Consider the following 23,678-nt stretch of genomic DNA (forward strand, 5'->3'; position numbering starts at 1 on the left):
GAAAACATCTTCACATGATAACTAGGTAAATGAGCTGCTGTGTTTTGGCTGAGTTTATAATTATAAGAAAAAAATAACAAAATGTTAGCACAAAAGTAGCATTTCAGATAATTTTATAACAGGTCCTACTATAATACCTGACTTTGTATGAGACACGACATTCTATAATGGTCATTGATCTCAATCTGACTTTACTGGCCTGAGAACTAGCTAGCTGGTGAATCTTACAGATGTCATAGTCTTTCTGCATATTTTTCACAGATTTGAAAGGCCCCTGAGAGGCAATTATACAGCTTTCTATTTCTGTAAAAGACAATGACAAACCTTTCTATCCCCTAGGCTTATGGTAGCCTGTCCCCTTACCCACAGAGTGGAAAACTGTGTTCTGCAATAAATCTAAAATGTATCTTCACTGAAATCTGTCTTACACTCTTAGTAAGTTACACAATTCCAAGTTCATTATTTAGAGGGAAAAAAATACCTGTTTAAGTCACGGTGTATAATTGGCTGTGTCAAGTTGTGAAGGTACTCCATACCTTTGGCAACATCTACTGCAATAATTAATTTAGACTGCAAGTCAAGAATCCTAGAATTTAAAAATAGATTTAATGAGGATGAAATGGTCAAAGCCAATACCATACCTTTCTAAAAGGAATCAGTAGTGTGTGTGATTTGTTATTCTGTATAATTTCAGCCGTTTTTGCTTGATTGAACATTAAGCTAAAAATTCAACAAATTTGGAAAAATAGCTTTTCTACATCTGATAATGCTTAATTATAGATCAATTCAGATACCAACCCCTCTTATTTAAACAGTCAACTTGATTTTATAATCTTTGTAATTTTATATTTAATTTCTTTGTAATAACATAAAAATGGAATCTAATCACTGAGTAAAAACCACATTCTAATTATCATATGCATAGATCTAGGAAGTGAATTTAAATTAGACTTGTGCAAGACTATTCTTTCTTAAAACTTTAAAAAATAAATACTGTGACCCCTGGTAATTATTTTATTCTGATCTTAGACATATCTGCTTTACTGGTATGTCAAGTTTAGCCTAATTATTATAAGCTTCAGTTACCAATTTAAATTCCTTAAATTTGTTATCTTAAACTGAATTCCTGTTAAGAAAGCACAGAAATCTTTCTAGTCATTAAAACACAATTATTGGACATAAATTATTAGCCATCTTTAAAATGTCACATTTCCTAGCACTCAGAGATATCAGAAGGTAAAACCTCACCTAAGCAGAAAGCATATGAGGTGTTGCAGCTGTAATTCCAATGACATGTAAAATGATAAGTCAGAGACCATACCTCTTCTGTTCATGAAGCAGGGAGAATAGAGAACCCCCTGATATGTACTGAGTGACGATGGCAAACTGGCTGGGATCATTCAAGCAAGCACCCACAAACTGAATGACACAGGGATGATTGAGCCGGCAGAGGATGGACACCTCTCGGCAAAACATATCCACATCTGACTTGGAGCAGTAGGTGTTGGCTCGATAACTGGAAATGACAGCAACAGGAAGTCTTCAGTCAACAGATGAATCAAAACAAGGGGCTAGCCATGCATATACTTCTCAGAGTTTACTGCTCTACTTGGATGCTAAATTTCCTCATTTGCTTGCTTACCGCTTTATAGCCACTATTTTATTTCTGCATCGTCCTTTATACACTTTCCCAAAAGAACCTAAAATTGTTTAAGAGAAACAAGTAAACACATATTATTAAACTGAGCTCATTAAACTAAAACAGACTAGTATTTTCTTAGGTTACCTGAGCCGATAATCTCATGGAACTCAATTTCTGAGAGCTGAAGATGGAAATGTGAAGGCAATCCAGCCCTTAGAAGGAGAACATCTGCCTTCTCTGCAAACAGGAATTATTATTTTATTTTTTAAGATAAAAAGCACACATGTGGATGCTTACACACACATGCACATGTATACTTAACCAAAAACATCATACCCTAGTAACATTTAATTTTCCAACTGTAATTGACTACTTGGAGATACTAAAACCTTATCACAAATGATCCCTATTCCCCTACATTAAAAGCCCGTTAGTTCTCTGTCTCTGTTACCCAACCTTTGTTATCGGAGCTAAGGGTTTATTCCTGATTTGGTCAACAACTAACTTGTCTGTATGATGTGGCAACTCTGGAGTACAGTCCATATCACATCATGATATAAAGAGTCTTACCTGGTCAATCCCAGCAACCTGTCACAAAAAGCTTAGTCAAATATCCATAAACTAAACCTTCAAGAGATGCCAATTAGGAAATAAGCATATGAATTATTCAGAAGGAACATTCAAAACCAAAAATAATTTTTTAAAACTTCAAATTCTAAATAAATATAAATTTACAGTTGAATATTTTTTACTTTCCTGATTCAATGGTATTAATTTCTGTATAGCATACATTCAGAAAAGTTCCCAAAGTATTACTTATTTGGGATCTTTTGAAAAATAATTTATTTTTCAATTTTTTTCCCTATGACAAACCTTTTCCCAATTCTCCTTAAAGATATTAATATTTATAATTTATATTTCATTAAAAATACAAATGTCTATGTGAATTTGATCTTCTTTTAATATTCATATGGAATTTTCACCATTATACCTTCATGAACTAAAAGGACATATGCAAAATAACATAGCAGATGAGGTTAATTATGGAAAGAACGGTCTGTTAATAATATTATTTATGCTTGCAAAATAGTCATTTGTAATATATAAAACAAAATAAAAAGTTATCATATTTGAGGCAACAGTTATTGTTAGTAATAAAATATAACAACTGTCCCATATTAAAATACCTTTTGTCATGCTTTTAATCTTCCCCAAAGGGGATGGAACAGACACATAGGAGCCATCTAGAAATCAAATTATAGAGTTAAAGGTAGCAAATTTTTTTTTCCGTAAAAGCTAAACACTATGAAAAGCAGCACGTGACAAAAGAAATTTGCTAAGAACACCAAGTGAGAATATAACTTAAGTCTAAGTTTTTCTCTAGATACTGAAACTGTACAGCAAGTGTTTATTTAGAGGGTACATAAAATGATTAAAAATAAAAATCCAAGGTCTAGCAGACTCCAGTGGATTTAATTTGTGTCTGCATATGAGTATTCTCTGTTCTGTCTTAATAGATTACTGAAATGGAAAATGACTGCTCTCAGCTTACCCAGGCCTTCCCAGTCATGCACCAGCCTCATAAACATCCAGTCCAGGGAATGTAAAACTTGGAGGAACTGCAGACTGGTGAGTCAGAAAGTAGCCTAAGTGGGGGCTTCTTTATTTTCAGCCTCACCCAGATGTAAATCTTCTTAAAATAAAGCTGATCTGACATGCCTTCATCCCTAACACCAGAATGTTGGTAATAGAAACACAGGTTTACCTTGAGGCACAATATTGCACTAACAATGAAAATTTAATAAGAAAGGGGGTACCTCCTCCAGGCTGAGAATATTCATTACAGGGCAATTCATCCTGAGGTCTCTTATAATGTTTCAGGAGTGTGACAATTGCATCATGTCCTTTATGAAAAGACAAAGAAGGACAAAGGGTCTTAATTCTTGTTTGATTTATTCAGCTCACCACCTAATCGAAAAATAACCAAGGTAGCTTGAAACAAGATTAATCTTAAGAGGTAATACATTGCAATAGGAATTTAGTGCTTTCATTCATTCATTCAAACTCTACTATCATTTTGTAATGTATAACAGTATCGAATCACTAAGTTGTACACCTGAAACTAATATAATATTGTAAGTCAAGTACACTTCAATTAACAAAAAAAGACTGATATATGTGATGTGCTATTTTAGGCACTATGTTGGGTATGGGGGATGCAATGAACAAGGCAACTATGGTCCTACCCTCAGGAAGTTTAGTGTAATTGAACAAATAATAAAAATGATGAGAATTTCTAAATGAGTACATATCAAGTGCTATGGGAGTATATAATAAGAGCACGATTAAAAGGGTGAAAAGCTTTTAATTTGGTAACCAGGAAGGAGAGATGTATTTGCTGTGATTGAGCATTACATTTGGCTGGCAACTGCAGTATAACAGGGCATTAAGATAATCTGCATAGGTTTTTGTGGCAGGAGACAGCTGGCTGCCTACCAATATTTGTAGTTCCCATTCACAGAGTGATTTTGTCACTGGGAATGGCTGCCCACCCAGGGACAACAACTCCGTATCCCCCTTGCAGCCAATTGTGGCCTTGCGACAAATTCCCATCAAGTAAATATGAGCAAAAGTGAAATCACTTCCAGGCCTGGACTGTAAGAAATAAGTGAGTCTTCTCTCCTCTCCCTATCTGCTGGCTGAATGCAGAGGGCTCTGAGGCCATACGGGAGGGGAGAAAGCCATCCACTGACCAGAAATGCCCACCCTGGACTGTTACATGACTGAGAAATAAATTTTTATTACGTAACACCATCAAAATTGGGGAGTTTGTTAATTGTACTAGGGACTTATAATTGTGAAAATGCTAAATAAAATATAAAAATAAAAATGCTCCTCTGAGTAGAAACAATTTTCAATAGAACTACACTTTGATACTATCTTATGCTTTAACTGTGAAAATAATCTACTGTAGATAATTTATACAAGAAGAAAACAAAATCAACCTTAAAGACCCTGCCAAGAAACTTGTGAAATGCAACAGAACTCACTGTAAAAAGGGCAAAATTTAGAAACTGAAAAAGTATAAGTGCTTATCCACTACGAAGGGTTCAGAGTTCACACTGGTTTGAATACACCTAGCTAATGTATAGAGTATATGCTGTGAGTTGTGCCTGCTTATTAAATCCTCCCTTCAGAAAAGAATTAAAATTAATAGAGCATGCAGGATCATGAGATGAAATGATTAAGATGTTTATCAGCACTAAAAGCTTTTTCAAATGTAACATTCCAAGTCCAGATTCCTCAAGAAAAAAAAAAAAAGAATTGTGACTATGATTGTTAAAACTTGTAGCAAAACTTAAATCTACGGAGTTAACAGCTAGTGTCCGTTTTCTTATCATCCATAGCTTTCTATTCATGACTGGCAGATCTATGATTTTCTCAAATCATAGACACAGGTTATGATGAAATAATGGGGAACCAGTCCCATCAATACTCTTTCTTTGGACTTTCATGTGCTCACAATCAGGGAAACCTCAAAACATGAAAGACATAAGCCAACAGGTAAATTTCTAAAGGAAGAGCCTACTAGTCAGAAGGAAAAGAGAATGAAAAGAGCCCCAAATGGGAGAAAGCATGACATGTTCAGAAAATGAAAGATGGCCAGTGTGGCTGGAGCATCGCAAGCAAGGATGAGTGGTACCAGGCTTGGCTGGAGAAGTCGGTGAGTGCACATCATGTGGGGTAGTGCGTCTCACATGTTATCATATGAGAATCACCTGGAGTGCATGTTAAACTACAGATTCCTGAGCCCTACTCTCAGAGATCCTGATTGAAAAGGCCTGTAGTGGGACCTGAGAGTTGCTTTTCTCACAAAGTCCCAGGTGATGCTGATCAGCAGTCCACACTTTGATATTATTGATGTGGAGCTTTATAGCTTTATAGGTTAGGATAAGGAGTTTGTGTTTTAATGCAGATGAGATGGGGGACTACTAGAGGATTTTAATTAATTGAAGGACATGGTTTGTCTTTACTTTTCAAACATATCCTTGTTTACAGATTACATCTGATGATGCATCTTCATAAGGCTGTTGTAAAGACTAAGTGAGATTATATATGTAATATGCCTAACAGTTCTAACACATAAATATGCCTTTTGGATCTTTTCACTGCTTTCTTGCTTCACTATTTTGCCTCAAGAATTGTAAATGAACTTGGAAACTCGTTTTCGGAACTTCAGATAAATTTTCTAAATACCAATATATTCAATTTTTGTTGCTGCCATTGTTAATTACCACAAATCTAGCGGCCTAAACAATTCAAATTTGTTATCTTATAGTCCTGGAGGTCAGAGTCCGACACGGTTCTCACTGGGCTAAAATCAAGGTGTTGGCAGGGCTGCATTCCTCCTAGAGGAACATCAGTTTCCTTGCCTTTTCCAGCTTCTAGAGGCCACCAACATTTCTTGGCTTGCGGCCCCCTTTTTATATCTTCAAAGCCATCAACGGCTGGCCTGAGTCCTTCTCACATCGTATCACTCTGGCTTCTGTTTCTGCTTCCATATTTAAGGACCCCTGTCATTACATTGGGCCCACCTGGAAAATCCAGGATATTTTTCTCTCTCAAAGTCAGCTAGTCATCAGCCTTCATTCCATCTGCAATCCTAATTCCCTTTGCTATTTGCCATGTAAGGCAGCATACTCACAGCTTCCAGGGAATAGGACCTGGGCATCTTTGGGGGCCATTGCTCTGCCTACCACCTTTAGTTGTGATGAAAATCAAATCTCAGTGTGCTTTGTTTGCATGTTGGTGCAGCTTTTCTTTCTTCCCCATTGCTAATGGCCATTTGAGCCTAAGGATAAATTAGCACCACCACCAAGAATTTCCTCTGGAATTAAAACACCCCTTCATCTGTCCCCTTGTTAGATTCTTAGGTTCTAAGGTTTTATCTGCTCCTATCCACACTGTCTGATCCTACTTTAACAGGACCTGTGGTGCTTTTGGAGTTTTTATTTTACTTAATTTGATCTTTAAGTGTTTGGGACCAGGAAAAACAAATCAAAAACAAGCTTTTTTTTTTTTTTCTTATTTCTGTTTTTCCTAGGACAGGCTCCTTTGGGGAAAGAAAACAACCCAAATCACAAGCATTTACCCAAGTACAACAAAGCTTAATTCACAGATCCCACCTCCTCACCTGTCTCAGCCCCTCTGCTGGACTGACTGTGGCTGACAGCCGAGAGGGCCTCCTGCTTTCCCTAGTGAAGCAGAAAGCCACATCTTGAATCCTGAAGGCCTGTGTGAGTCAGTGATCACACCCTTGATGTTACCTTTCATCTCAACAGCCCTCTTGGCTCCACTTGCTCTGAGCAGTTTTAATTTCCTGCCAGCGCAGTGGTACAATTTGATGGCATTTTCTTTAGGATGCTTTTCATCAAGAGCCTAATGAGTGCCTGAGTTCTGGCTGATGATAAGCATGAGGCTGCCAGGGAAATGCCAAGAGGCCCCGTTGGCTCTGGAAGGCATCTCCGCCTGATTTCCCACCTCCTGCTAACTGTGGGCTGAAGCACACATGTATGGGAAATTCTCCTCTGCTCTCACTGCACTGACAAACTACAAGTGTATGCAAAGAAACCTGAAAACCACTAGGACCTAGCTCCCTGATACTTGGCTATGAGGGGTTAAGCAGAAAAATGCCTTGATGGAACTCACTAAATGGACTTGTAAGCCAAACTCCTGATAATGGATATACCCAGATAACCAAGGCACACTAATGGAACATGTCCAGAGATAATCGAAGTCCCACTAATTAAATAAAATGTTTTCCCATATCTAAGAATGTACTATCTACATCCAAGAATTTTACCCAAATAGGAGGTTGCTATGATATTAGCCTAATGCAGTTAGAATAATGATTTGTACTTTCAGAGTATTATTCATTAGTGCCCCCAAGGGTTTTGGCAAATGGGACTCTCCTGCTGGCTTGAAGTGCCTTTCATTTCCTGCTCCCTACTCTTCCAGTCTTGTCTATATTCTCGAAATGCCATGCTTCCCCTTTCATTTGTCTTTTTCTTATGTTCCTTTACTCCTTACATTTGGAGTGATTTTCCCCACCCCACCCCCCAAACTTTCTGAATAGCTCTTTATTTTAAAACCTAGGTTGTTCTTCAAGGCTACAAGTCCATCCAAAGGGCTGTTACATGGAGAATTTAGTATCTACATCACAGGCATGTATACAACAGAGGATTCCTAATTATTCAAGAAGAAAAAGTACAAATTTTATTATTTCCCTATAAGGTTGTCTCTCAGTCTCCACCATTTCATCTTAGAAACAATGAATGCTGTTCATCGCTATGAGAAATTATTTTAAGAACATAGAAGAAAGCTTGCTACGAAAATCATTTTAAGAACTAGATCTGAAGATTAATGGTGAATGACACCAGTACTAAGACCTTTGTGACTCTGACACCCTGTGTGTCTGAGATTAAGTAGAAAACATGGAGATTTGATCTTAATTACGGAAGCCAAGAAATTCTTATTGATCTCGTATGTACCACATGCCCAGGTCATCTAAAGAGCAGTCTGGGCCATTTTTTTTTTTTTTTTTTTTTTGCAGTACGCGGGCCTCTCACTGTTGTGGCCCCTCCCCTTGCGGAGCACAGGCTCCGGACGCGCAGGCTCAGCGGCCATGGCTCACGGGCCCACCTGCTCCGCGGCATGTGGGATCTTCCCGGACCGGGGCACGAACCCGTGTCCCCTGCATCGGCAGGCGGACTCTCAACCACTGCGCCACCAGGGAAGCCCTGGGCCATTCTTTACATGTGCCTCAAAAAATAAAACTCTCACAGCAATGATATTGATGAGACTTTGCTCAATATTTTACTATCCCCCTTTCCCATCATGTTAAAAATGCACTTTCCAGAAACATTGAAAAGTGAGATCAGAGGATGGCCCCTGATGTTTGCACTTCTATGGCTCATTTTCCTCCTGACAGTACAGGTCCCATTCACTGACAATTAAATCAGAGGCAACAAATATTCCAGACTTGCTACACCTTCTCATGACTTAAATCTGAAAGATACTTTACTTTGATATCACAAGAAAGAGAACACACTCCCTGCTTCCTCCATGATTCTTATCCCTTAATCACCAGGCCCAGACAAGAATGTCACCAGTCCTCCTTCATCTTGAGATAAGAATCCACAAGGATGAATGCTTTTGCCAAAAGGACATTATATACAAACCAAGCCATTTAACATTCCTCTTTTCTCTTTTTCTCCCTTCCCATTTTGCCTTTATTTTCCCTTCCCTTTCCTTCCACAAATATTTATTGAGTGCCCATGAGAGACCAGCTCAAACAACATCTTCCCAGGGAAGCCCTCTGTGACTTTTCCATTTTAGTGTCCTTGAACTTTTTACTTACCATCTTTGTACTTTTTACTTAGCAACTTTTTACTTACTTTTTATTTTATTCATAGCTCTTATTATTATCTGATAGTTTCCATTTGTTATCTTGCTCATGACCTGTGTTTTCTGTTAGAAATGCAAACTTTTTAAGCGCAGGGGGATATTGTCTGTTTCACTCACTGTTTTACCTCAGTTCCTAGTATACTGTCTAGAACATATTAAGTTTATAACACTCTTTTTGAATGAATGAATGAATGGTACAAAGTACGAGAGTGTAATGTTGAAACAGAAATGCGCTTTACTGTTGTAATGAATGTTGTGTAGTAGAAAAGAAAAAATATATATAAATGTTCACTCAAAATTGTATTTAGCCAAGCTTTAGGAAGGAAAGGTAGAAGATGCTGTGAATGTGCATAACGATGCTATTTTACAATAGGCTGGAGGGGTCAGGGAAGAGTTCCTTGAGGAACTGTCTTTTAAGCTGAACTTGAAAGATAAGCATGAGTTGATTAAGCAAAAAAGGAAAATAAAAGAATTCTAGTCAGAGTAAAAAATTTTGCAGTTCCAATGAATAGAAAGAGGAGCTGTATTTAGAATATTCTTTAAAATCTTCTGCCTATTAATTTGAGTATTAGGATTGTTCAGTTAATAAAAAACCTATGATATTTCAAAAATCCCTACAGAGAAAACAGAATAGCGGTAATTAGTATTCTTGAAAAGATCAACTATATTATGACTGATCAGATGCCATTTAGTGAGACATGGAATAGAATGTTATGACTGAAATATCTGCTCATTCTCTATTTCACTTCAACAAATGTGTATGGAGCAGCTATTAGGAATCAGCCATTGAACTACGTTTTTGGAAGATCAAGATTAACAGCCCAAATGTTTGTTCTCAAAAAGTTTAGGGGGAGAGTGTTTCAACATGAGATAGAAATGTGCGTATGGCACAATAAAACATCAAGAAAGGATGTGTGTATTAGGCTGGAATGTCAGGGGAGACTTTGTGGAAGAGAGGATCCATAAACTGAGTCTTGAAGGTTAAATACAATTAAGAAATTTAAGAAGTGAAGTCAGGTAGGCAGGGTGGGAGGGTGTAGAGAAAGAGAGGACTGCTTGAGAAAAGGCTTGGAAGCATGGAATAACATGATATGCATAGAGGAGCGAGTAGTTTTGCATAACTACCATGTAAACAGATGCTGGCTTAACAGGGTTGTTGTGTAGATTTGATGGGATAATGTGATGTAGAATGTGCTTGGCATAGAGTGAAACCCTAGTGAATGGTAGGGATCTAGTGAATGTGATGACGATTGCAGCATGTGGGGTCACTCATGTGCAAGGAGGGACTGGATATGAGGTTTGAGAGGTAAGAAGGGCACAGGTATGCCATGATAATAAACTGAGACTTTTTTTTCCTAAGGTGATAGTGTGTCAGTGAAGGATTTTAAGCTGGGAATGATATGGTCCTATTTACAGCTTGGATACATCTTTCAGACTACAGTTAGAAAATGGAATCAAAAGATGCCGAAGACAAAAAATAAGTAGTTATGAGACTATTAAAGTGGATCAGGAGAAGGAGGATAAGGTTATGGATTAAAACAGTGACAATAAAAAAAAAAGGATGGTTTCAAAATGTAAGTATGAAGTAAAATAAAAAGACTTTTTGATTGAATGGATATGGGGGAATGGAGGTTGAGAGAGAAAAAGTAGTCAAGCATCAATCCAGATTTTTGACTCAGGTGCTAAGTGAACGGCAATGCCGTTAAATGACATAATGAATAAGCGATATGGTAGAAGAACCTGACTGATGAGGAGAAAAAAGATATTAAGTTCAACTTTGGACTTGTTGAGTTTTAATTGCTCCTCAGGTATCCAAGTAAAGGGATCCAGCACGTCAGATGGTGTGATGTTTTGAAAACGTGGCCACAGAATCTTTGATACTTCTCCATGACTGAGGAGGAAAACCCTGTTGTAGTAAAGAGACTTGCAAATTTGTACTAAAATTTTAAAATATTATGTTATATATTTGCATGCAACTATACATATTAGAACAATGATTTTAAATTGCTTAATATTTTGATTAGTGATTTTCAAAACCTCTTTGATCTTGCTGTAGTCCTTAAATTTTAAGTTTTAAATGAATGGTATTACTTAAGTCATAAACAAGAAATATATATACAACCAAATAACACAAGCTTTTATATATTCCAGCTTTGTCTAGTGGTGTTTGGCAGGGATAAAATGCTTCATTAGGAGGTTTAAAGAAAATGACCATTATCCTAATATGTCAATGTCATATTTCTTACTGGACACTAAAGCATGTTGTAAATGAGGAAAGACTGTAAGATTTGGAAGCTTTGGGGAGCATGATTGTATCTCTGCTATCCACTTAATAACAACAGATACCACTATTTTTATTGAGAATCTGTGATCCAGACATTTACATCTTATCCCTAACCCTCAGCAGAATTCTTAAAGTGGTTATTAATTTACTCATTTTAAATTTGAAGATTAAGGCTCAGTTAAATAACTTGCCCAAGGTCATTAAGTAATAAGTATGGGATTTGGACTTAGATCTATCTGATTCTGAGTGAGGTTGTAAGCAGTTGAACTGTGCAATGAGACAGGCCTCTGTTTGGTATCAGCTCTCCACCTAAGAGCTGTGTGGTTCGAGCTAGTGTGACAACACCTCCAGGTCTCAAACATTTTATCTGTAATACAAAGGTAATACCAATTTAAAGGGTTATTTTGATCATTAAATTATATACATATTATGTATGCATATGTAATAAGTGATTAATTAATGTAAGTTCTCTTCTGCTGTTTGTATTAATGTTTGTAGCTTCTTACACAGTTATTATGTCTCAAAATTTTTTGTGCTATCCCCCATAAGAGTAAAAGTTCTTCCTATTCTAATGAGAGTTGGTATTATTTTATTTATTTATTTTTTAAAAGATAGAGTTAACTAAACATGTAGAAAGGTAACCAGTAGACACAAAATTGCACATAGATTTTAAAATGCCATCTAAATCTTTTGTTTATTCCTTCCTCTATCCCAACCCAATCCACCCTAGCACACTAAACTATGTTCATTAAACTAAGTAAACTCCAAAGAGGTAAGAATTCAATATAGAAGAAGCTTGGGAGTTTATAATCCATGGATGAAGAGTTATCAAAATATTTAATGACGCCACCTCTTCTTCCTTCTACTCCTCCCTCACCCTTATCTCTTAGTTATTTTTTACTGGCTGAAAGCTGTAGAAACTCACAACTGTAAGGCTTCATTACTTTTAGAGAATACACTATGGTACATTTACTATAAATAATTCACACCACACTACACTTGTCAAAAGGAATGAACAAAGTATATATCATGGTACAGGAACCTTGATTTTTATTGTTTTTGCTCACTTACTCACTAATTCTCCAACTGCAGATCCCTGTCACTGTGAATTAGAGTAGTTCTGCTGTATACAAATATTGTATTCTGGGTAATTAGATATTGGGATAGGAACCTCTGTAAATTACTTTAACTGGTGTCAGTACTGAAGCAAATAAGTTTTAGTTCTGTTTCTAGTTTGGGTTATTTTCTGACCCTAAACAGCCTGACATAAAGGAGTGCTTTTCTTTGTCAAAGGCAGCCTTTTCAAATCTAACTGCCAGACACACTATTGAGCTATGTGCTCAATTCTAATTGGCTGAGATCTTTTCAATTCAGCAGTTTCATCTTTAATGCAATGGATGTAAGATTATGTGTAGGTCTTTTCAATGGGTTTTCCCTACTGGTGATTAGGGCAGAGGATTTGAACATAAGCAGGCTGCTGGCTATTTCTTCTGGCTAATTTAAATTGATTCATAGAAGTCCTTTGTACCCAAGGGAAAGAGCAGAACAAATCCAAGTGAGTGAGACAGCTATGGCTACTCTCAGATGGAACGGTAGAAAAGAAGAGGGAGGACAGACTGGGGAGAGGAAACATTCCAAGTATTATAAAATTGGAGCTCTGAGCAATCTGGCAGTGAAATATTGAAACAAACCAGTAGGCTTCTGGTTACTGGTTAGAGCCACGGTCACCAGGAAAATTATTTCTAAGATTGATTTTGATATCTTTAGGTTAAAAGGGCTATGTAAATGGAAAATATTTTTCATACCTGATCCCACAGGGAGCCATAGTGAGTAAACTCTTTTCTAAAAATATTCCAAAAGATAGTAGATAATTCTTTTCAGAACTCCAAAGCACCTCTGAATGTGCTATAACAGAATAGCAGAGAGGGTCAGCTAAAAATTTTATTTGGGGCAGATGAAAAATTTGCCTTCTAACCATTCAGAGATGAGTGCTGTTGAGAAAGCCTCCTAGTTCTATCTTAAGAGGGTAGACTAAGATAAGCTATTCAAACTGGGCACATTCAAAAGTATTCCTTTTTAAATAGACAGACCCTGGTTATGAAGTCTCTTCTGAGTTTTCTAAGGACTGGATAGGGTACAGGGCAAGCCATGATGGGGCCACTTTTACATCATCTCTATTCCACAAAGAAAGAACTCCAAGTGAAGTTTTAGTGCTTTTTCAACTCCATCTCCAAGTTGCTCAAGAAAATCCTTGGTACGCCATATCAATTAATTTGGTGACTCCCTCTCTGAAGGAGAAAGCAAAGCCAAAGAAAACAGGGACAGTGCACTGCTGACAGTATTTTAACAAGGCCATTTCAATCTTCCCTGAACACATGAAAACAATGCAACGTTTCTCTAGCAAGAGAAAATAGCAACAAATTTATTTTGTTGGTTTAACTTGCTCTGCCCTAGAACATATGCAAAACATCCATCTGTCTCCTGAGTAGTAACATTCAATTTGTTAAAATTCATAGTAATAATGAAATGCAACACTGATGCCTGGCACATTAGTTGAACAAATAAGGTGACAAGTATGGCATATATTGCAGAGGCCAGTGGGTAAGTCCTCTAAGCCAAAGGATTTTTATTGTTGTCCTTTGGTAGGAGATCTTAGGAGCTTACACAATGATTCACTGTTTTATAAAGTGTGGAATTCCACAAAAAATAAAAGTAAAGCCAGTTTTCAACCATTACTCTCAATCAAGTAAAAACAAACAAAGCCAAACCCTGTGAAGAGATAAGCTGCAGCAGCTACTTCTGAGCTGTCTTCCGGAAGACTAATGACTTGTAAACAGTCTTTCTCTGAAACTCAAATTTATTGAGAGACACTGTCTGAGAATCAGTGGAATAAATGCAACATAACTAGAACTTAGTAAGGCCTCTCGAGGCTTCAGAATATGTAAGATTTTTCAACTGATATGCAAATATATAATTACCTGGACTTTCTTTTACACAAAGTAGAAGGCAGTTATACCTAACAGAAATGTATATAGTTATTCATCAAAAGACACGTACATGACATGTACACGTACAACAACAGTGTTCCTAATAGTCCCCAATTGAAAATTATCCAAATGTCCTGAAAAAGCAGAATGAATGAATTGTGATATAATTAAAAGCATAATACCATACAAGAATGAACAGTCTAGAGCTACGTGCAACAATATGGATGAATCTCACAAACTGTTGGTCAAAAGAGGCCAGACATAAAGATGTATATAGCATAGCGTTTCACTTATATTAAGTACAGAAAGAGGTAAAGCTAGTCTATGCCTCGAAAAGGCAGTGGTACCCTCTTCGGAGAATGAGTGGAAGACAATGTAAGTAGGGCTTCTGGGTGCTGACCATGTTCAGTTTCTTCATCTGGACGCTGAGTGAGTTCAGTTTGTGAAAATTCATTGAGCTATAACGTGCAAGTACGCGTGTGCGCACGCACGTGTGTGTTTATACAATACTCAAGTAAAAAGTAAAAAACATAACAGGCCTATATCTTAACTCATTCCTTGCTATTCTATGTCTGTTCACTTGTCTCTAGTAAAGTAACTCCTATATCATTTCCTCAGAGCAGTCTTCAGACCTATATGTTTTTCTTTCTCCTTGTCTATATGCTTACAATAGCTCTCTATTTCTATCCATCAAACTTCATCTCTCTGTTCATTAATGGACTTCCATGTCCTACTTCAGGCAGAAAACCTTTTAGATCATCTTGGTAGCCTAAGAAATCTTCCAGTTTAGTAACTGCTGTTTTTAAGTACGGTTTTCTAAGATTCTAACATTTAAAAAGATAAGAATACTTCTTTACATACTTTAAACATCCTAATAAGACAATGCAGGCATCAAAATCTGATATATTTTACAGTATTTAGTTGTAACTCTGATTTCAGTACTGTTCCATGTCACCTGAAAATTTACACTCTGTTGGAGTTTATGTGTTTATGTAGAGCTCTCTTAAGAGGTATAGTATATTGTAATAACAATGACAAAGATGCTATTTGACCTTCTAATTGTGTCTAGTTTCCTCTCCTTTAAAATGAAAAATTCACTATTAATAATCTTTATTTCTGGACTACTCCTATTACCACTGTTATTGTTACTGAAATGCCAATTATTAGGTATTTATTTTGTGCCAGCCACATTTATAAGCAAGTTGCACATATTATCTAATTTAATCTTTACAATCTTATGAAGTTGTTATTGTCCTCATTTTTCAGATGAAAAACTAAAGCTTAGCAAGAATAAATAACTTGCCCAAGATCAAGCAACATGGTTTGATTTAAAACCAGGTGTTCTGTCCAAGCTTTCACCTCTTTGAGCTCAAATAAGTTTATACTTAAGCACTAAACATTGGTTGCCTTACTTTTTCTAGTGCAGGCATTGTTAGCAGGGTTAGATGTGACAAATACTCCCTTTCTTTCTTTGCATTAATTTCATTTTTACTAATTTGAATCCACATCAAAATTCTCCTATATAAGAGGTAAAGACTAGTTCTGCATCTACTCTAAGAAAGTAGCTATCATTACCTATCACAATTTTGTTTCTCCAGTATCTAGAAATGTGATATCTCCTTCTCCCTTCAAAATGCCAATACCAAGAATGTCTTCAGCTCATCTGCAGCCCAGGAGTTGCTTTCCCTATTGTACTCTTTGATCCAAGTCTCCAATGATTCAAATACAATCTCCAGAGGAAATGGGAGTATACAAGTCATGCAAGCAAAAGAATTATTGATGCACTGGCATAATCTGTGCACAGAGTTCAATGTTATCACTATAGAGGTGCAATGGTGAAAAATATACCTTTTTCATAAGCCCACATTAAACACGTCTGCTCATCTTTTTCACCACTAGACCTGCTTGGATCACAAGCTACCAGATTCATATCAGCTCCATTATCCAGTAAGAACTGAACCAGGTGAATGTGACCATGGTAGCAAGCAGAGTGCAATCCTATAATAGAATAAGAATGAAAGTGTGAAAGGAGAAAAGGGGAAAACTGAAACCCAATTTTCAAAAGACAGTCACTACCACATAATAGAATTGTTGCCAGAGATATACAGCAAGGGTTGATTTCTTTGACAAAGAATTAATTCTGTCTTTGAGCAAACAAGACATAGTTTAGGAAAAGAAGTACCTAGTTGATCTATATAGACTATCTTTTGCTTAGCACAATTTCTAGTATTTCTCTATCCACTGTAATTACCAGAATAAATGTTAGCAACTTTGTACAAATCAAAGAACAAAGACCCCAAACAAGGGTTTTTTTTCAGCAGCAAGCCAAGGGCAAGGCAGTGGGATCAGTCTGTTCCTGGTGCAGATCATAATGGGTGCATTGACTGTAGATACTTTAGCATAATAATGAAACTGAGCAAAGTCAGTCTGCTTTTTACTATCACCATGCACCATCAATTTAAATGATGTCATTGATAAAATATTCCCCCTCATTGGGGTTGACCACTCCCACACACACCCCCCCAGCCCACCACTTTTCTTGAGCATTCACATGCATCAGAAACTGGTGATGTTCTCACCACAGTCTTACCTGTGTGCCCATCCCTTCCTTGGTGGTTGATGCTTATGACATTCTGATCAAGAAGAAATTTAACCAGGTCAATGCTCTTGCCATAGGTACAAGCACTGCAAAAATATAACACAGGGAAAATAGAAGGCTGAATGTATGTACTCCAAATTAATATGTTGAAGCCCTAACTCCCATAACCTTATAATGTGACTATAATTTAAAGAGGTATAATTTACAGAGGTAATTAAGTGGAAATGGAATAATTAGGATGGGCCCTCTCCAAATATGACTGGTGTCCTTATAAGAAGGGAATATTAGTATACAGATGACATGAACAGAGGGACAACCATGTAAAGACACAAAAAGAAGGTGGCCATCTGCAATACAAAGAGAAAGGCCTCGGAAGAAACCAAACCTGACACCTTGATCTTGGACTTCCAGCCTCTAGAACTGTGAGAAAATAAATTTCTGGTGCTCAAGCCACCCAGTCTGTAGTATTTAGTTATGGTAGCCCTAAAAAATTAAAACAGCCCTGATTCACCCAGGCTATTCTAGATGCTGATGTTTATATAAGTGCCAAAAAGACAGATGAGAGAAGGAGGGAAAGAGAGAGGAGAAGGAGGTGATAAGAAAAAAAAAGCACATAAAGCAATAAAATCCTAAGATTCTCAAATATGGGCCTTCAAGAAAGGAGCTGTGGGTTTCCCTGGTGGCGCAGTGGTTGAGAGTTCGCCTGCCAATGCAGGGGACACGGGTTCGTTCCTAGGCCTGTGAGCCATGGCCACTGAGCCTGCGCGTCTGGAGCCTGTGCTCCGCAACGGGAGAGGCCACAACAGTGAGAGGTCCGCATACCACAAAAAAAAAAAAAAAAGAAATAAAAAGAAAAAAGAAAGGAGCTGTATAAAATTTCTAGCATTTTCTTATTAAATATCTCCTATGATATTAATTCTTTTCTAGGCATTCTGCAGGGCAGCTGAATGGAATGGGGGAACACAGGAAGGTTCTGAGAGATTTAGGTGACAAGTTAGACTTGTGATTGCACCTGAAGTGGGAAGAGGGGCAGTCTTGTGTGATCTGATGCTAATTCCAGGTAGGCAGTGCCAAAGTGAAATGAATTTTAGGACACCCACTCAGTGTCTGTAGAGAACTGGAGAATTGTTTGGCGTAGAAAAATCTCACACAAAACTGGTATCATGTGTTTCAGAAGTGAGGTATTGAGTGTTGAGGTAGAGTACAGAGAAACAGTGTTTTTTCCTTCCAGATTTGTTCTAGAAGTGGTAGTTCACTGGGTCTTACTCTTTCCTCTCCCTGGGATGACTTTGCCTAAATCCTTTTTCTCTCATGGGATATTATTATTTTCTTTAAATAAATGCCATTATTTATCTAGTTGAACTAATGCTTCCTCTATGAAGTCTTCTCATGTACCAAAGGCTGAGTTCATTACTATCTCCTCTGCTTCCTTGTAATTTCAGTTTTATGGCACTTATCATATTGTGTTATGGTAATGAATACACCTCTGTGTCTTTTGATACCTTAAAATAGAGTTCCCTTAAGGAGGGAAGGAACTGTGTCATGTTAATGTTCCTACCAGCAAAAACACAAAGCAGGTCCTTAACAAACCTTTCTTGCATAATTAAGTGAATAAAAAACAACCATCTCAGTGTAATAGATCATATCACCATTAATTATTTGTATTATAAATAGGACCATTAACACTATACTTTTTTTTTTTTTTTTTTTGCTGTACGCAGGCCTCTCACTGTTGTGGCCTCTCCCGTTGCGGAGCACAGGCTCCGGACGCGCAGGCTCAGTGGCCATGGCTCACGAAACCAGCCGCTCCGCGGCATGTGGGATCTTCCCGTACCGGGGCACGAACCCGTGTCCCCTGCATCGGCAGGCGGACTCTCAACCACTGCGCCACCAGGGAAGCCCAACACTATACTTTTAATGTTCCGTTGTCTGAATTACCTCATTATTTCTGTTCAAAGCAACTATTTATAGGAAATGACGAATTCAGAACATATATATATATATATGTGTGTGTGTGTGTGTGTGTATACGTGTGTATACAAATGTGTATACATACAGACATATGAAAACAATAACAGGAATGTACTAAGTGCTGACTATGTGTAAAGCACTGTGATTTGTACATAGAAAAATTCATAACTGTAGTCAGTTCCTTATGTAAAAGGAGAATTTCTTTTATAAATATGTACTTAAAATGAATAGAATGAAAATATTAATATGTTATTCCTAGCAGCCACAGGTTTGCACAAAATAAAACAATTGGGTACATACTTTTAACTCACTTCACTAATCTTGTCATATAGACAATCTTCTGAAGGTGACAATAACCCTCTGATCATAGTTGGTTTCAATTTATGTGCACAAAGTAGCAAAATGATTTGAAAATTAGCCTGTGGTGTCAGCCTCCACAAGAATGACCTAACGGGTAGAGGACACTAGTAACCCATACATATCAGTTCTGCCAACTGTCCCCTTCAGGGACAAATTCCACTGGTACACTTTGAAGGCATGATCTGAAGAGTTCTTGCATCTGTTCTGTTACAGAGTGTGTAGAAAACAGACAAAATATTTTGGTACTAGAACATGAAGATATATAAAAACACAGGATTTGGAATTAGTCAGGCATTTAGTACATGTTTTTCTAGCCATAAGAATCTTTGGCAAGTTACTTAGTTTTCTTGAGCCTCAATTTTCTCATTGGTAAAAAAGGGATAGTAAATCCAACTTCATAAAATGGTTAGGAGGATTAAATGAGATAATGGATGCAAATCATCCAGCACATATTCACTGTTCCATAAATGGTAGTTTTCTTCACCTCCCTTTTGGCTGACCTCTTTGGGTGATAAGAAAAATCTGGAAATCCAAGTGAAATTTGACAAGTTGATGCCTGATACAGAAGTGTAAGCTTAATTTTAGTTCAGTATTAAAAAAAAGTGTCTCATTTCTCTTATTCACTAGTACAGGACAAACACTATGTAAATAACATACTAGTCTCAAATACATGTTTTAGAGGTTGCTAACTAGCCAAGAGATCTGTAATATGTAGGTAAATAATCTTATATTCAAGGTTTACTCAATTCAAATGACTATGTTTTTATTTTTATAAGCAAAACAGTAACCTGTTAAAAAATGAGGGTTTTAAATTTTATAAAACATCTGCTTTCCTTTAGGACATTTTAGGGAGTTATGCGCTTGAGTTCTTAGCAAACTTTTCCCTCCCTCTCTCTCTCTCTTTCCTTTTTTCTTTGTCACAACTTTTCCAAACCCAGCTGCTCCTTCAGGGTGCTTTTCCAGAGCACGTTGCAAAGGACTGTAATCGATTCCTAGCAAGGAGCTAATGCCTTCTTAGGTACCTCAGTGGCCACCCTGACTAAGCTCTTACAGGCTGACAGATGGATGTCTTAGATAGGTAGATACATTTGCACATAAGGTTTAAGTGGTAAGGAAAAAATGTCACATTTGATGCTGATGAACTCTGGTAATGATATTCTTGTCGGAAGAGGATTATGGGCACTGCTCCTTTTGGCAGCTTTCTGCAGAGTGTAGTGGAATAGGAGCAATATGCTTACAGATGTTGATATGCCTGTTGCCTTGGCAACATCAGTCCCTGTCTTTGTGGCTGCTGCCAGGAAGGCAGCATCTGGCTCTGGCCCCATCTGTTGTACTGACTGCAGCATCTGCGTCTACCTTTTCTCTGTGCATCTAGCTTGGGCTCCTTGTCCTCTGGCCACCCTCTGGTCTTGCTCTCTGATCGCAACATCTGCCACTATTCATTCTTGCTTCATGTACATGACTTCCAGTGTTGTAGGGTGTTAGCTAAGTTTAGAGGCTATTGCACTTAAATATTCTTTTACCTGTGAAAAGCCGTTTCACTGAAGATGTTTTCTTTAGTCAGACTTTCTATTCCTGATATTTGGATGATCTCCTTGGCAACTTCAAATTTGCCATTGTAGCATGCCCTAGAGTTAAGAAAATATTTTGAGGATAGTAAGAAGGTACACGTAGTACACCTGCAGTACCTATGGAAGTATACATAATACTCACAGGTGCAAAGGGGTGTCTCCATAGATATTAACAACATGTGGCTGAACTTCTAAATTGCTCTGGAGCAGGTACTTCACTATATCGTGGTGTCCAAAGCGGGAACAGAAGTGGAGTGGAACGTGATCTTCATTGTCCTGAGCATTCACTGTCATCAAAAGAAAGGGAAACATATGTTATCTGGAATCCTCTATTTCTCAACCTGCTCATGTGCAGTATCAGGGACTTTTCTAAGTGCCTGAGAGACTCCTGGAAATTGCCAATTAATGACAATAATAAAGGAAATTAAGTGCCACCAATTTAAAAAGTTAGAATTCTATCCTATAGCCTATTTCCACATTAAGCAGGCTTTCTTCTAGCTCCCATAAATCTATGGAATGCATCTAATCAAATCTACCTTGCATACCATATGACCCAGCAATCCCACTACTGGGCATATACCCTGAGAAAACCATAATTCAAGAAGAATCATGTACCACAATGTTCATTGCAGCTCTATTTACAATAGCCAGGACATGGAAGCAACCTAAGTGTCCATCGACCGATGAATGGATAAAGAAGATGTGACACATATATACAATGGAATATTACTCAGCCATAAAAAAAATCAAAATTGAGTCATTTGTAGTGAGGTGGATGGACCTAGAGTCTGTCATACAGAGTGAAGTAAGTCAGAAAGAGAAAAACAAATACTGTATGCTAACACATATATCTGAAGAAACTAGGGGCAGGACAGGAATAAAGACGCAGATGTACAGAATGGACTTGAGGACACGGAGAGGGGAAGGGTAAGCTGGGATGAAGTGAGAGAGTGTCATGGACATATATACACTACCAAATGTAAAACAGCTAGCTAGTGAGAAGCAGCTGCATAGCCCAGGGAGATCAGCTTGGTGCTTTGTGACCACCTAGAGGGGTGGGATAGGGAGGGTGCGAGGGAGATACAAGAGGGAGGAGATATGGGGATATATGTATATGTATAGCTGGTTCACTTTATTATAAAGCAGAAACTAACACACCAGTGTAAAGCAATTATACTCCAATAAAGATGTTAAAAAAATTTACCTTGCACAATGGAAGAGTTCAGGAAACTAGTAAGTATCTAAAAGTTACTCATAGCCTTATTTCCACAAGTATCTCCTTTCAAATTGATTCCCCTTTCACCCCCATAGAAGATGTTAAAAATTTCATACTCTGGACAGAGCACCATTTCCCAAAATTTTGGCTCAATATGTTAGCGTGGGGCCTAGTACTCTGTATGTTCGCAATACTGTGTAGGAGGTTCTGATGTCCCCTTAACTGAGAAATGTCATGCTGCGGTACACAAAGCATGGTATAATGAAAAGGCAGCAAGCTTTAGAGTGAGGAAGACCTCATTAATTGTATTATCTAAGATAGTTTTTTAACATTAACTGTTAAATTGATTACTCAGTAGTGGGCATTTGACCTTCTCTTTGTCCAATCCAGACTTATAACCTCTTCTGACATTTGGGAAATTCCCTATACTGAAAGTACTGACTAGAGGCCAAGATCACCTTTTATCATAGAAGCTGAAAATATGCTTTCCAAGCCTCCTTTGCAGTTAGGGGCACAGAATTAGTAGAGGGTGACCATATGTCCTGGTTTAGGCTTGTTATCCTAGAATAATTTTTAATAGTGACCCTTTCACTCTCAACCACGTCCTTGTTGGACTCTTATCTACAGGTTCTTCCAATCAACATGTTATTTCAGACTCTGACATCAGAGCTGATGACACACAAAAGGAGAGTCTATTCTATCTTGGCAAAGTAGCAGTGGTAGAATAGCTCCATCTAATTTCCAGTGGTGCTGTTGCCCAGCCACAGACTGGGTGTCCCACATTGTTGGTGCCAGAAACACAAGCGTTGGTGTGTGTGCCTAGCTGGGGTGGCAGTGTGCCTTCAAAGGATTAGTTTTGGGGTGTGATTCTGGACACCATTTCTCACTGTGAAAATTCCAAACCTGGCTTTCTACTCTGTCTGTCCTGGGGAAGATTCTGTGTGCTAATTGATATCCTTTAATATTTCCCCTCATGCTTAAATTAGCAAGTATTAGTTTCCAACACTTGCAAATAAGAACACCTGACTGACACATAGTCATTCCTTAACAAGTATTAAATAATCAATATGCACCAAGCACTGTGCTAGGTGTTGGAGATATTGATTTCTTATAAATAACAGTGGATATAATAACACTATTGGTGCAGCAGGGATGCTGAAAGGATTAAAGGAGATCATTTCTAGAAAGTGTCTAGCATGATGCTTATCACAAATTAGATACTTAATAAAAATCTTCACTCTCCCTTTTTACTAATTTCCCTCTTAGAATTTTGCTAAGTGGTGCTAAGGCAAATAAGCTATAAATGCATAGAGTCTATACCCTCAAATAAGTTACAATCTAGTTGAATAGTCAATAATTACAGGCCTGAAGTAATAACAAATCAACACCAAGCTGCTAAGTTCTAGATCTGCTTTAGCACAATTTTTAAAACCAAAAATAACCAGATCGACTGCTCTACAACCACTTGTTTTATTATTTTACTACTTTGTCCATCTGTACAGGGTGCTTTATTCAAAATAGAAAATAATAGCCCTTAACAGATCCCATTCATTCTCATTCTTATATATATCTATAAAAGAA

General features: G+C 37.5%; 1 protein-coding gene across 1 annotated transcript in view; it reads right to left on the reverse strand.

Moving 5' to 3' along the window:
- Positions 1–23,678, reverse strand: part of TNNI3K (TNNI3 interacting kinase) — a 310,667-nt gene that overhangs the window by 169,228 nt on the left and 117,761 nt on the right. The window contains exons 10-19 of the mRNA XM_089920914.1: positions 21,024–21,168; positions 20,834–20,938; positions 16,971–17,065; positions 16,229–16,378; positions 3,460–3,546; positions 2,830–2,886; positions 1,787–1,879; positions 1,643–1,700; positions 1,322–1,516; positions 482–586 (exon numbers count right to left, since the gene is read on the reverse strand). Coding sequence (XP_089777040.1) covers positions 482–586; positions 1,322–1,516; positions 1,643–1,700; positions 1,787–1,879; positions 2,830–2,886; positions 3,460–3,546; positions 16,229–16,378; positions 16,971–17,065; positions 20,834–20,938; positions 21,024–21,168 — 1,090 coding nt within the window. The remainder of the gene's footprint in view (positions 1–481; positions 587–1,321; positions 1,517–1,642; positions 1,701–1,786; positions 1,880–2,829; positions 2,887–3,459; positions 3,547–16,228; positions 16,379–16,970; positions 17,066–20,833; positions 20,939–21,023; positions 21,169–23,678) is intronic.

This window comes from Delphinapterus leucas, chromosome 1 (genome assembly GCF_059928025.1).
Source record: "Delphinapterus leucas isolate spDelLeu-1000000601 "Yukka" chromosome 1, BTC_Dleu_Yukka2, whole genome shotgun sequence".
In the NCBI taxonomy this organism is placed as follows: Eukaryota; Metazoa; Chordata; class Mammalia; order Artiodactyla; family Monodontidae; genus Delphinapterus; species Delphinapterus leucas.